The following is a 13736-nucleotide window of genomic DNA, read 5'->3' as shown; positions in this document are numbered from 1 at the left end:
GGGCCTGATTGTTGAGGGCTTTGTGAGTAATCAGGAGGACTGTTGATTCTTTGACGGACGGGGAGCCAGTGGAGGTTCTGGAGGACGGGAGTGATGTGGTCTCGGGAGCGGGTGTGGGTGAGGAGGCGGGCAGCAGAGTTCTGGATATGTTGGAGTTTATTGATTAGGTTGGATGGTATGCCGCAGAGGATGCTATTGCAGTAGTCGAGTCGTGAAGTGATGAATGCATGAATCAGGGTCTCAGCAGCAGAGGAGGAGAGTGATGGACGGAGACGGGCAATGCTTTTGAGGCGGAAAAAGGCGGTCCTGGTGATGTGATTTATGTGGTGGTTGAATTTGAGCTGACTGTCGAAGATGACTCAGAGGTTGCGGATGTGAGGGGGGGGAGATAGAGTGTGGCTGTCAATGGTGAAGTTGAAATTCTGGATGTCTTTGATACGGGATGGGGGGCCGATGATGATGATGTCTGATTTGGCACTGTTCAGTTGGAGATAGTTTGTTTGCATCCATGCTTTTATTTCTGAGAGACAGTTGGTGAGAGTGGAGTGTGTTGTGGGGGTGATGGTTTTTGTAGAGATATAAAGTTGGATGTCATCGGCGTAGCAGTGAAATTGAAGGTTGTGGCGACGAATTATTTTGCCAAGGGGGAGCATGTAGAGGATGACGAGGAGGGGGCCAAGCACCGAACCCTGGGGGACACCTTGGGACAGAGGAGCAGTGGAGGAGGTGCAGTTGTTGATGTTGATAAACTGATGTCTGTCGGTGAGGTAGGATTTCAGCCAGGAGAGTGCAGTGTCGGTGATGTTGAGTGATGATTCGAGGAGGGACAGCAGGATGGCGTGGTTGATGGTGTTGAATGCTGCGGTGAGGTCGAGGAGGATGAGGATGTTAAGGTTGCCGGAGTCAGAGGAGAGGAGGAGGTCGTTTGTGATTTTCAGAAGAGCTGTTTCGGTGCTGTGTTTTGATCGGAAACCGGATTGAAATGGCTCAAAGAGATCATTGGAGCTGAGGTGGGCTTTAAGTTGTGAGGCAACGACACGTTCAAGTATTTTTTGACAGAAAGGGGAGATTTGAGATGGGCTGGAAGTTGGACATGATGTCAAGTGTGAGTCCAGGTCTTTTGAGAATGGGTGTGACAGCAGCCAGTTTGAGAGAGAGGGGGGGGACTGATCCAGATCTGAGGGAGGAGTTCATGATGGTGGCGATGAGTTGGGAGATGGCAGGGAGGCTCTCTTTAACACATTTGGAGGGCATTGGGTCAAGTGTGCAGGTGGAGTTAATTCCAGTCATGAAGTCGGACAGTTGCATGGGGGTCACAGGGGAGAAGTGGGACAGGGGCTGTGAGGTGAAGGGGGGGAGCCAGGAGGGGAGGTGGGGGGTGCTGATGAGGGTGTCAGATTGCTGTAAATGTTGCTGATGTTGGTTTGTAAAAACGAGAGGAAGGAGTTGCACTGTTCGGTGGTGAAGGATGAGGTGGCGTTGTCACAGGGTTTGAGAAGTTTGCTGATGGTGGAGAAGAGACGCTTGGGGTTGCTGGAGCCAGACTGAATGAGTTGTGAGTAGTAATTAGACCGGGCTGCTTTGAGTGTGTTACTGTACTGCTGGAGATAGTCTTTGTAGATTTGAAGATGGACTGTTAGTGTGGTTTTCTTGTGTTGGCGTTCAAGTTGACGTTTCCTTGATTTCATTTGGCGGAGTTCGGGGGTATACCAGGGGGCGGAGTGTATGAAAGAGACATGTTTTGTTTTTGTGGGGGCCAGTTCATTGAGACAGAAGGAGAGGGTGCTGTTATAATAGTCCACAAGTTCAGCTGGGTTTTCAGAAAGTGGGGGGGGGGAGACAGACATCTTGCAGGTAATGGAGGCAGTGATTGCTGAAGGTGAGATGGATTTGAGATTTCTGTAGGTTACTGTGCGTTTTTGCTTTGCTGCGGGGATGGGGATGTTGATGTCCATGATGATGGCCAGGTGATCAGAGATGTGGAGATTGAGGCTGGACAGATGATGGATGGTGAGACCAGTGGAGCAGACCAAGTCCAGGATGTGACCACGGCTGTGTGTTGGGAAGTTGATGTGTTGAGAGAAGTTGCAGCAGTGAAGGGTTTCCTTAAATTCAGAGGCATATTTGCAGGTCGGGTCGTCAACATGAATGTTAAAATCACCCAAGAGGAGAACAGATGGGGATATGGCAGAAAGCTGAGTGAGAATGTCAGAGAGGTCGGAGAGAAAGGTTTGGCTTCGGGGGTAGATGATGGCTGTGACCAGGGGAGTGGGACCAGAGAGTTTAAAGATCAGGTGTTCAAATGAAGAAACATCAGGGATGGGGATTATGGTAGCTTTTATGTCCTTTCTGATAATAGCAGCTATACCACCACCCCGCCCTTGTGGGCGAGGTTTGTCAATGTATGTGAATCCTGCTGGGGTGATTTGATTTAAAGAAGAATAGTCATGGGGTTTTTGCCATGTTTCGGTCAGATACAGAAAGTCCAGGTTATTGTCTTTAATGAATTCATTCAGAATGTGGCTTTTATTGTGGATGGAGCGTGTGTTGAGCAGGGCTGCTCTGAGGTGACGTTGCATTGGGGGGGTTGTGTGGACCGGGGGAGTGGAAGGAGATTGGTGAGATTCACGTGTTGTTTGTTGTAATGGCTAGTGTGGGCGTGTGACAGGACCGAATGGACGGGATGGAGTGTGGAGACGTGGAATGAAATAAAAACTTACGGCCAGAGCCTCTGTGTGGAGGACGGTGTTTGCGGAGTATTTCATTATCTGCAAGGATGTCCAAGCAGTCCGGACGCAGGAGGTTATTAAAGGAGTGGAGATCTGACAGGGAGTAGAGCGGCGGAATGATCCGGTGAAGTGGCGCTAGCACGGAGCTAGCTAATGCTGGGGACCCGGGCAGCAGAGACCAGGAGCCGGATGACCGTGGAAGAAGGAGCGGTGTGAGTCCAGATAAAATGAGAATTATAATCCACAGCATATCAGGAGAATAATTCCAGTGGTTTCCAGAGGAGAATCGTAGGAGGGGCTGACAGCCTGGTGCAGAGTGGGAGCCGGGTGACCAGCCTACTAGCTGGTTAGCTAGCTTGATAGCCACCGGCTGTAGGCGGCAGGGAGAGACGATGTCAGCGGGGAAGCCGGCCGATCGCAGCGGGATGGGAAGACCCACACGAGCCGCGGAGTTAGGGTGGAGTTAGGGTGGAGTTGGGGTGGAGACAGAAATGTTAGCTCAGCAGACTTCAGGGAGCCGAGGAGCATCTAGGTAGCAGCCTGCTAGGTCCGATAATGCTAGCTAGCTAGCGGGCTAGGGACCGGTGAGCAGGAAAGAACCAGCAGGTAGGAGATGATAACACAAAGATCTGTGTCGATTCGATATAGAGATGCTGCTATTTTTGCTGATGACTGACGTTTCAAAAGTAGAGAGCCAGACAGGAGAGGTTCTGATCTGGACTAAAGAACAATATTTGGGGCGGAGGAGCGGCGAACAAACAACACCAGCACCCTCGGCGACCCGGGAAAAAAAATAAAATAAAAAAAAGTACAGTTCAAATACAGATTATTTGAGTTCATCGAAGTGCTGCACCTTAATGTTTATTTTATTATATTTTGTATTTATTTGAGTGAATATTCACAGTTTAATAATAATTAAAAACCCCCAAAAAATATTTTATGTTTTGTGATAATTTTTTCTGCTGTACCGAAAACGTACCGAACCGTGACCTAAAAACCGAGGTACGTACCGAACCGAAATGTTTGTGAACCGTTACACCCCTAGTGTGTGTGTGCGTGTTTGTGTGTGTGTCTCTTACCGTTCTCACCTCCGTGGGGGGGGGTACATGGACGGGGCCGACGCCTGCTGACTGGCGACGATGGCTGAAGACGAGAGACCTGGAAAACATTCACAACGTTTAAAATACGCTGATAAAACCAATTCATAATAGTAAAAAAATAAATCTTGGCTGATTTGTGTGGACTGGTTTTGGGTTTGAGTCCATTTCTGACATTTCAGGGTCAATAATGGTAGTTTTAACCAGAAAGCAGCCGTATCCGTCGGACTGACTTTGATGAGTTTTGGGTCGATTTTGAAGATTAGTCGTCTCATTTAGAGACTTGTTAGCAACCCATGTTCTAAATCCACCAGTGGGGTACGAACAAAACCATAACATGTCTCCAGCTGGTGTTAACCACAGAATCTGATCCTCACGTGAGTCGTAGGATAGTTCTGTACGCAAAATTATATTTATATATAATATCAATGTGAAACCTTAATCACTTTTTCAGGCTGTTTTTTAAAGTTTTTATAGCTTCTCTTCACTTTTCTTGCATATCTCGTGTCAGGTTTCTCACAGGAGGAATGCTCCTTGGTGTATTTGGTGGATACGTAAATAACTTTAAAATATAGCAATATTTACACGGAATGTAGATATACTCGTATGTGCAGTCACAATGTGATGTTTTCATGACTTTTACTATCTTAAAAATAATTTAAACGACTTGAATTCACTTTTCTTGCAAATTCGTAATTTTTATGACTTTAACAAATATTTATCCTTGTTATAACTTTTATCAAATATAGTCTCCTCTTTATGACTTTTATAACCAATATTTATCCTTTTCTATCTCTTTTTTCCACGTTTCTTGTAACTCCTGGTCCTTTTCAACCTGTGTGTCTCACCTGAGGCGTAGGACAGGTCGTCCTGCCCCCCCAGCAGGGGGTACCCCAGGTGATGGATCTATAATGTTTATCAGTGTGTCTCACCTGAGGCGTAGGACAGGTCGTCCTGCCCCCCAGCAGGGGGTACCCCAGGTGATGGATCTATAATGTTTATCAGTGTGTCTCACCTGAGGCGTAGGACAGGTCGTCCTGCCCCCCCAGCAGGGGGTACCCCAGGTGATGGATCTATAATGTTTATCAGTGTGTCTCACCTGAGGCGTAGGACAGGTCGTCCTGCCCTCCCAGCAGGGGGTACCCCAGGTGATGGATCTATAATGTTTATCAGTGTGTCTCACCTGAGGCGTAGGACAGGTCGTACTGCCCCCCCAGCAGAGGGTACCCCAGGTGATGGTGGGAGGGCAGCATGCGTTGGGAGGGGGAGTTTCGGGGTCCCTCCCTCTCTTGGGGCTTGTTGTCCTGCACTGAGGGGGATTTGCTCTTGTACTGGCTGGCGTGTTGCTGCAGCAGCTCCAGAGCTTTGTTCTCTGCGGGGGGGGGCTTCACGGTGGGGCTGGACCTGGAGGCTTTCTCCCCCTCCTCCCCCCCCGCAGCCTTCCCCCCGTAAGAAGGGAACGAGTAGCCGGCCGGCAGGTAGCCTGAGGAGAGAGAGAGCAGCTCAATCACCTCAACTTATACTCAATATTGGCCTTTCCACACTTTTTAATCGCTTTAAACAAATTACCAAATATTTGGCATTTGATATAATTGTTTCTGCAAAGTCATTTCTATCAGGTTTCAGGAAATATTTTATAAAAATACGTTTTTACCAGTTTTTCAGAAAATATTTCACTTTTTTTCCCTAAAATACGTGGCATTAACCCTTCGAGTCCCACTCACCGGGGTAGTTCTGCATCATGACGGAGGGCAGGCCTCTGAACCCCGGGTGCCCCGCCCCCTCGTACCCGTGGCTGTAGGCGTACGGCCCCGGCATGTAGGGCAGGTAACCCTGGTGATGCTGGGGCATAGGGGAGGAGAACTGCATTTGGGGAGGGGGCGGGGGGCGCGCCTCCTTAACCCCCCCTCTGTGATCACCCTCCTTCACCTCCTCCTTCACCTCCTCCTTCTCCTTCTGGTGCTCTTTAGGTCTCGATCGCTCCTCCTTTCCTTTCCTTTCCCTCTCTCTTTCTCTCTCTCTCTCTCTTTCCTCCTCCTGAGGCTTCGGGGCTTCTGGGTATTTGTTGGGATAAACATAGGGCCAGAGGCGAGAGTCCGGCTCCTGAGGGAGAGGAGGAGGAGGAGAGAGACGTTAGTAAAGACAATAGACTGTTTACATTGTGAAACTGCATCAGTTCCTAAATATTCTGACTTTTTCTTCAAATATGTCGCTTTTTTTATAAAAAATGGTGGCATTTCTTTTTACATTCATCCAACTCCTGCCCCGCCCAGTGTTAACCCCAGCTGTAGTTACCTGTCTGTACCACATGGCGGGCTCCACTCCTCCCTGTTTCCCCCCCTCTTCTTTCCCATGATGCCCTGCTTCACTCAGCTTCATCTTCAGGCCTTCTGGTTGGACGGCAGCGGCTGGAGGAGGCGGGACCTTCTGCTCCTCGCCTTTCGACATGATCACAGATTTGCCCTCTGCAGTTGCCTGCGGGGTTTCTTTAGGCTCCCTTGGCTCTCTTGGCTCCCTTGGCTCTCTTGGCTCTTTTGGCTTGGGGCCTCCCTTGCTGCCCCCCAGGTCTGAGAGGCTGGGGGCTCTGGAGAGCGTGGGGGGGGGCAGCGAGGCCTTCTTGTTGTCGTGCTGCTGTCGGTACGCGGGGTTGGAGGCCAGCAGGTGGGCGTGGTAGTTCTGGTCGGGGGGGTAGGAGTAGGGGGGCACGTAGTACTGGTTGTAGTAAAGCTGCTGCGCGTACATGTTGGAGCGCGGCTGGATCACAGACGGCTGCTGAGGGTCCAGCTTCCTGTCCTCCAGAGGCTCCACCTTCAAAACAACGGTTCAGAGGCGTCAGTGTCACTGGCACAGATAAGACATCAAGACGCTTTACCAGCAAGATACACAGAAACACATTTCAGAAAGTAAAATGAAACGCTACAGTGAATTATTATTAATAACCAGCTCCTCCCTCACCTCCGACTCCTCCTCCTTCTTCACCTGGACGCCCTCCATGAGGGGGGGTGCGGCGGGGCTGGCGTTGGGGTACGTGGGGGAGTAATACGAGTCGTAGTTTGGGTAGTATTCCTTCCCGGGCGGCTGGGGGGGGAACAGGGTCTTCTTAGCACCTTCTCGAGGCGCCTGGTCGGGCTCCGTCTTCACCTTTTAATAATAATGAAGATAAACAACGTTATTTATACAGAAGCTTTCGTGCAACACAAGGTACACACAAACAATAACAATGAGGGAAAACAAAGAGTAGGGAACATAATTAAAAACAAAACAATGAGGAAGGATCATCAAACATTAAAACATGAACAGTGACCCCAAATTAAAAAGATAATAGTCTGTTTGCAGCTCATAGGGTCTTATTGTGACCCCGGACATGTTGAGGACCCCAACGTTTTATGACTATAATGTAGGGAGACCCACCTTCACCTCCCCCGTCCTCGCCTCCCCGTCCTCCCCGGCGTCAGAGATGTCCGAGTAGGCGGGGCTTCCTGTTTCGGCCCCGTTCAGGTTCCCCCCCTCCCCCCGGCCGAGCGAGGGGCTGGGCGCCGTGTCGGAGAAACTGTAAACCTTGTCCGCCTCCGCTTTGATGCTCGCCAAACGATTCTGATGCTCCGATCCGTTCAGAAGGGAGTCCGGAGAGTCCTCCTCTCTATTCCCTCCTCCCTTCCCTTTAGGACTGTCTCCTTCCCTGCCTCCTTCCCTGCCTCCCTCCCTCTTCTTCTTCTTCTTCTTGTCCTTGGTGGGGGTGGGGCCGGGGCTTGAGGCGGAGCTCTTGGGGATTGGCTGCTGCACCACGGAGGAGGCGGGGGAAGTGTTCTGTAAGGCGTAAGAAGGGGAAGGGGAGGCGGCGGAAGGACGTCCGGGTTTTACGCCTTTCTGAGTCACTTTATCAGGTTTTCCGCCCCCCGTCGTCTTCCTGGACTTCCTGTCGTCCAACCCGTCGTTGCTTGCCTCGTCCGTAAGACACGCCCCTTCCTCCTCCAACTCCGCCTCCATCTCCGCCTCCTTCTTCCTCACCTTCATCCTTCCCGGCGAGGGCGAAGGCGCGTCGAACCCCCGTCCTTTAGGAGTCGTTGAGCGAGCGGGAGAAATGGCGGCGGCTCCGTTACAAGAACCAGGAGCGTCAGAATGGGTTAAAACATCGTCCCCGTACTCGCTGTCCACGTCCTGAACCTCGTGGTCGTTGTGCGCCCGCGCCTGGTGGTACTTCAGCCCGTTCATGTGCTTGTACTTCTTGTTGCAGTTGGGGTGAGGGCAGTCGATGAGGACGGGGGAGGGGCAATCCAACATTGGAGGAGGAAGGGAATCCGGTTTCCCTCCAGGAAGTGGGAGAGCGTTACCGGTGGAGTCTGTCCTCATTCGTTTAGAGGCCTTTGTGTCCTCGGAGCTGGAAGTTGGTTCCATGTCGGACGCGGGTTTGTTTTTCCTCTTGTTGGAAGATGGACTAGCTTCAGTTCCTCCCAACATGGCCGTCTGGCTGCCTCGCCGCCCTTTGCTGTTAGCCGCCGCCGCGCTGCCGCCACCGCGCGTCTTACTGCTGCCGCTCCCTTTATTGTCGGAGGAGTTGCTGTTGTCGTTGAGCGGCGTGTTGCTGCCGGGTCGAATCCGCTTCCCACGACCTCGACCGCCGCGCATCTCCACGTCACTGCTGGGAGACTCGCAGAACCTGGAAGTGAGTGAGAAGAGATTTACAAATATATAGATATCAAGAAACAATACATGAAAAACAAACATTTAACATAACGGCACAATCAGTGAGAGAAAACCTGCTCAAAGAGCCTTCAGCGTGCATCTGATCTGCCTTCTGCTGTTTTTATCTGAGACGTAATTGAGTGTGTACCTCGGGGGGGCCCAGTCATGTCTGGTGCAGTCCAGCAGGGTCCCGACGTACGTCTTGTTCCTCCAGGTGACGTTCACCACCAGCATGCCTAGAAAACATACAACCAGTTAGAATTAGGGCTGACCTTGAGAATTTCTAAAAATGAACGATGTTTCTAGCAGAGCAGTGCTCGTCTATTCGGGCGATGAGTCGACACATCGTCATATGTTTATGATTACATGATATTATACCCTTTGGCTTCAAAAACTTGTTTCTGTTTCAGGGCTGAGTTATGAGTAACACCCGGTACGTCGTGCTACATCAAATGTGATGCTACATTTCCAAGGAATAGTCGATAGCTCAAACGGGGAAGTCGTAGGCTAATGGAGAACGAACCACTTTTGAAGATTAATATGTGACAAACTACTCGAATAGAATATCACAACATTTGGTATACCCATTGTTCTTAAGATTGTGAAGACATTTCCAATCGGCTTTCATTAGACCCGCCCACCCAGAGGTCGGCCATTTTGGAAAAGGTTATTTTTGCAAACTTTTACAAACTCCTCCAGGAGGATAGATCGGATACATTTAAATTCTTGACAGATTAACCACATATCAAATGTGATGTTATTTTGCAAAGGAATAGTGGATAGCTCAAACGGGGAAGTTGTAGACTAACGGTTTTGTGATATATATACTGTATATTGTAAGGGGCTGAGAGGCAGGGTAGTGGGAGGCACCTACATTCCCAACAGGTGGCTCCACCCTCTTCCAATTAGCAGTATTGGGAGCAGGTGTGGAGACCTCACACCTGGTGCTAATCACTCCCTCAAGGGAGACAAAGCACACAGAGTTGCTCAGTTGTGTGTGGCACATGGAGGGAGCAGGAGGCTCCCAGTGTAAGGAAACGTTTTTTGTAAGCTGGTAAGTCGGTTAGCGGCCCGGCTACGTTAGCCTTTGTTTAAGGGAAGGTATTTTTGGAGTTTGATAGCAATAAAGCCTTTTTTGGTTTTGAACACTGCCTCTGTCATGATTGCTGCACTACCACTTTCCTCTTTATCTGCCCAGTCCTGTTACAATATATATATATATATATTAATGCTGTCAAAATTATCGCGTTAACGGCGGTAATTCATTTTTTGAATTAATTGCGTTAAAATATTTAACGCATTTAATGCATGCGCAGAATGGCCCGCCCCATACATCCCACCAGTGGCAGCGCCAGGGTATGGCTGGGGTAGGCTACACCCATACCAAGAAATGGCTTAGCCCCACCATGAAAAATGATGTTAAAGTAAGCGAAATAAAGTCTGCCAACTCGCGGAGTAAATTGCACAGACAGCAGTTAGTCAGATTGATTTCAGTAGCCACTTGTCTGGAAATACCGAAGACCATAAACAGTTTTGAAAACTTTTGTCCCGTAGTGATTGTCTTCTCAATAGAACATCTTTGATAATGTCTTCTGGCCAATCAGAATCAAGATAACGGCGTGGTGTTGTTGCAGGAAGTCCTGACGGAGAATACTTTTACTGTAGTACAGGGGTGCACATAACTGGTACGCAGGTTATGTGCGTAATCTGAAATGCGTACCGTCACTTGTGTCACAAAGCGCATTTGCGTACCGACGTACTTGTGAAGCTTTTCCAGAAGGCGGTTAGATCACCGGACGACAGAGTCGGTCTCCGTGTGCACAGACAGGGCTGCTGTTAACGTCGGTCTGGACAACGGAATTGTGCCAAAACTACGCCAACCGGCTGCGGAGGGAGACTCCCCCCCTTCACTGGAGTACTGCGCTAAAACAGCTGATCACAACCGTTCACACTCTGTGGTCACGAAGTACTCCACTAGCCCCCCCCCCCCCACCCCCCTCTGTCGACTTTCCTGAAGTACTCCCCCGTTGATAGAAATCAACACGTAATGAATTAAGACCCCACGGTTTGATGATTGATAGGTGTGTGGGTTGTCTTTCATTTTGACACGCAGAAAAATGTTACAATAAACATAGATACTGTATGTTAAATGGATATATCCGCCTTCTTTCATTTATCTTTCCATTCCCACAACAATATAAAGAAATGGCATATTTTGGACATAGTTCGAATGGTGATTAATCTGATTAATTATTTTTTAAGCTGTGATTAATCTGATTAAAAATTGTAATCGTTTGACAGCTCTAATATATATATATATATATATATATGTATAAATAAACTTTGATTTGATTAATATGATGTAAAGAAAGGTTGTCTCCTCCCACCGTCCTCCGTCTCCTGTTGTTTGTGATATTGGGCTGTATAAATAAACTTTGACTTGATGAATAAACCTCTCACCGTCCTCCGTCTCCTGCCACACGATGCCCTCCAGGTTGACGCTGGTGCCTGGCTCACAGGGTCCCAGGCACTCGGGCTCCGTGGCGAGCGCGGCGTCGGCTGTGTTCACGGCCACCGAGCGCGTCCGGACCATCAGCTGCTCGCAGGGGGACGAGATGTCGCTGCCAGACCCCGAGACGAGGGGGTGGAGCGGAGGAGGAGCCGGCGTGGAGACCGGAGACTCCATCTGGAAGAGGGAAGGAACGCAGAGGTTAAAACAACAACACATGAAACCACAACATGATGCAACAGGGAGACACTACAGCAACACTACTAGAAACATTTGAGAGAAGATGGGAACCAATAACACTGAGCTCTAAACACCTCCTTATTTTAGGTTTATATTAATTTTTTTCTTGGATTTATTTTATTTACATATTTTTTTAGGTTGGTATTATTTTCTATTATATTACATTTTTAACTAGCACCTGTTTCGGATTTGTAAGCATACCTGTCTGTACCGACTACCCAGGGAAAGGTCAGAGAATTTAAAGTTCAGGTCTCAGATATATCCAGAGCCGGTCTCTGATTGGCTGAAACACCAAACAGATCATTGCAGCATTACCCATAATCCCCTCTGTTTCAGCCCTGTTTCCAAAGTGCTGATTCTGTGTCTGTTACTTTAGATCAGGGATGGGCAACTTTGATGGTGGTGGGGGCCACACCATTGATGTACTGGCCACCAGGGGGCCGCAGATTCACTTGGAACACACACTAGAGATGTTAAGATTCCGATTCGCATCGGTGCACCGGCATAAACGTTCAAGATGCGAGTGCACCGGTTGAAAGAGTGCACATCGGCTACAGTTTGGGTTGAACCGGGTTGAACTCGCGATGCATCGATTGCGTAGCGTCTTTGCATCGGTAAAAAACCGATTCATTCATATAAAATCCCCTCATCTTGTCAACGCTCAGCAGAGACGATCTTTGATATTTGCTTCGCCACTACGGAGGCCGAGAGTCTCAGTTATCAACACACACGGAAGTTGAGGAGAAAGAGAAACACAGCGCACCGAAAAAATACCTACAAATCAAACGTTTGGCAACACTTGGGATTGTTCAAGAAAGACGGTGTAATAGTCCTTTATGCTATAGAGCTGACCGCAGGTCATGGAGAGTAATAAGGTATCCGTAGACCTTTGTATGAGGTATCTTTATTACTTAACAGGTCTACAGCCATGATACATAGATCCGTCCTAGATGCGGGCTTGCATACACACAGTATCACTCCGCAGCCGCACCCCATCAGTAACGTCCTGATGGTATATGTGCGCGGCACTATATACTACAGACGGTCAACTTGAAAAATCGCTCGCAAATTGTTAACGATGCCGAGCCGCTTTAAAGTACACAAGTAGTACGAGGAACTTAGCGACGCACATAAAGAGGCGACATGGGGTCTGCGGCTGAAAAGAGAAACCTGAAAGTTAGACGAGTGAAATCACTCAGTGAGGGGTTCTGTCAGAGAGAGAGGTGTTTAGTTTACAGCAGCCTGTGACGGCCAATCACAGTTAAATGTCTTCCTCACTGTGAGCAGTTATGAAATACCTGTTTGTGAAAGAGGTTATTTTCTTTATTGTTCATATAGAAACCACTGCTTTCTGCTCACTGGTGAGTCAGCCTATGAGTGTTAAGCACATCAGGCTGGCAGCTGTATGGGCGTTGCTCTATGGAAGCTGTTATTTGCACATTGTTAATCATGAGCAATGCATCCTTACATTGTTTTGAGGTGTTATACAATTGAGAGCTTTTAAAGGTAAACAAATAAACGGCATGATGGGATGTGCAGTACCAAATATGTAAAGCACTTTTTTGTTAATGTATGATTTGCTGCTGCGGAATAAAACAAAAATCCTCTGTCGTACCAAATTGAATTGTATCATTATTTTTACATCGTGTTGTATCGCACCGAATCGCATAATATTGAATCAGATCGTATCGAACTGTATCGCAGCAGGGGTGAATCGTATCGTATCGCATCGCCTGGTGTTTCAAATGTATCGTTAATGTATCGTATCGTGGCAACGTATCGAGATGCACATCCCTACTGCACACGCACATTCCATGTGTTGTATGTAATTATTAACAAATATACTAAGTCTGAAATCTTCATTGACATTGTACAATCAAAGGGAACGTCCTCCACTAAGCCACTGAAGAGATATCAGTTCAGACATTTTATTTCATTTTTACAAGTGGCATGTTTGTATTGAACAGGTTATTAAACAGTGGAATAAAACTATTTTGAACTATTGGAAAGCACGGAGAATGTGTGTGTATTGAGATGAACCATTAGATGACTTACACATGAAGTCATGAACTCTAACCCAGACATTAGTTCTCTAACTTAAACCTAAAACACTTGATGAAGAAGAGACATGAAGAAGAGGGGACACATGTTCATGAAGAAGAGACATGAAGAAGAGGGGACACATGTTGATGTAGAAGAGACATGAAGAAGAGGGGACACATGTTGATGTAGAAGAGACATGGAGAAGAGGGGACACATGTTGATGTAGAAGAGACATGGAGAAGAGGGGACCATGTTGATGTAGAAGAGACATGGAAGAAGAGGGGACACATGTTGATGTAGAAGAGACATGAAGAAGAGGGGACACATTTTGATGTAAGAAGAGACATGAGAAGAGGGGACACATGTTGATGTAGAAGAGACATGAAGAAGAGGGGACACATGTTGATGTAGAAGAGACATGAAGAAGAGGGGACA

At 48.2% G+C, this 13736-nt stretch overlaps 1 protein-coding gene across 2 annotated transcripts in view; it reads right to left on the bottom strand.

Moving 5' to 3' along the window:
• LOC117534482 (zinc finger protein 609-like) overlaps window positions 1–11195 on the bottom strand; it is a gene marked incomplete at its 5' end in the record, with an annotated part of 14977 nt that extends 3782 nt beyond the window's left edge. The window contains 8 exon segments of one of the 2 annotated variants that reach the window (XM_034198679.1): window positions 3809–3887; window positions 5010–5309; window positions 5551–5929; window positions 6122–6634; window positions 6782–6967; window positions 7238–8483; window positions 8658–8745; window positions 10970–11195. In XM_034198679.1, coding sequence (XP_034054570.1) covers window positions 3814–3887; window positions 5010–5309; window positions 5551–5929; window positions 6122–6634; window positions 6782–6967; window positions 7238–8483; window positions 8658–8745; window positions 10970–11195 — 3012 coding nt within the window. 2 annotated transcript variants of the gene reach the window in all.
• Window positions 11196–13736: the final 2541 nt, after the last annotated feature.

This window comes from Gymnodraco acuticeps, unplaced genomic scaffold (assembly GCF_902827175.1).
Source record: "Gymnodraco acuticeps unplaced genomic scaffold, fGymAcu1.1, whole genome shotgun sequence".
NCBI lineage: Eukaryota > Metazoa > Chordata > Actinopteri > Perciformes > Bathydraconidae > Gymnodraco > Gymnodraco acuticeps.
The sequence above is the reverse complement of the archived record's forward strand: the minus strand, read 5'-3'. Positions and strand labels throughout refer to the sequence as shown.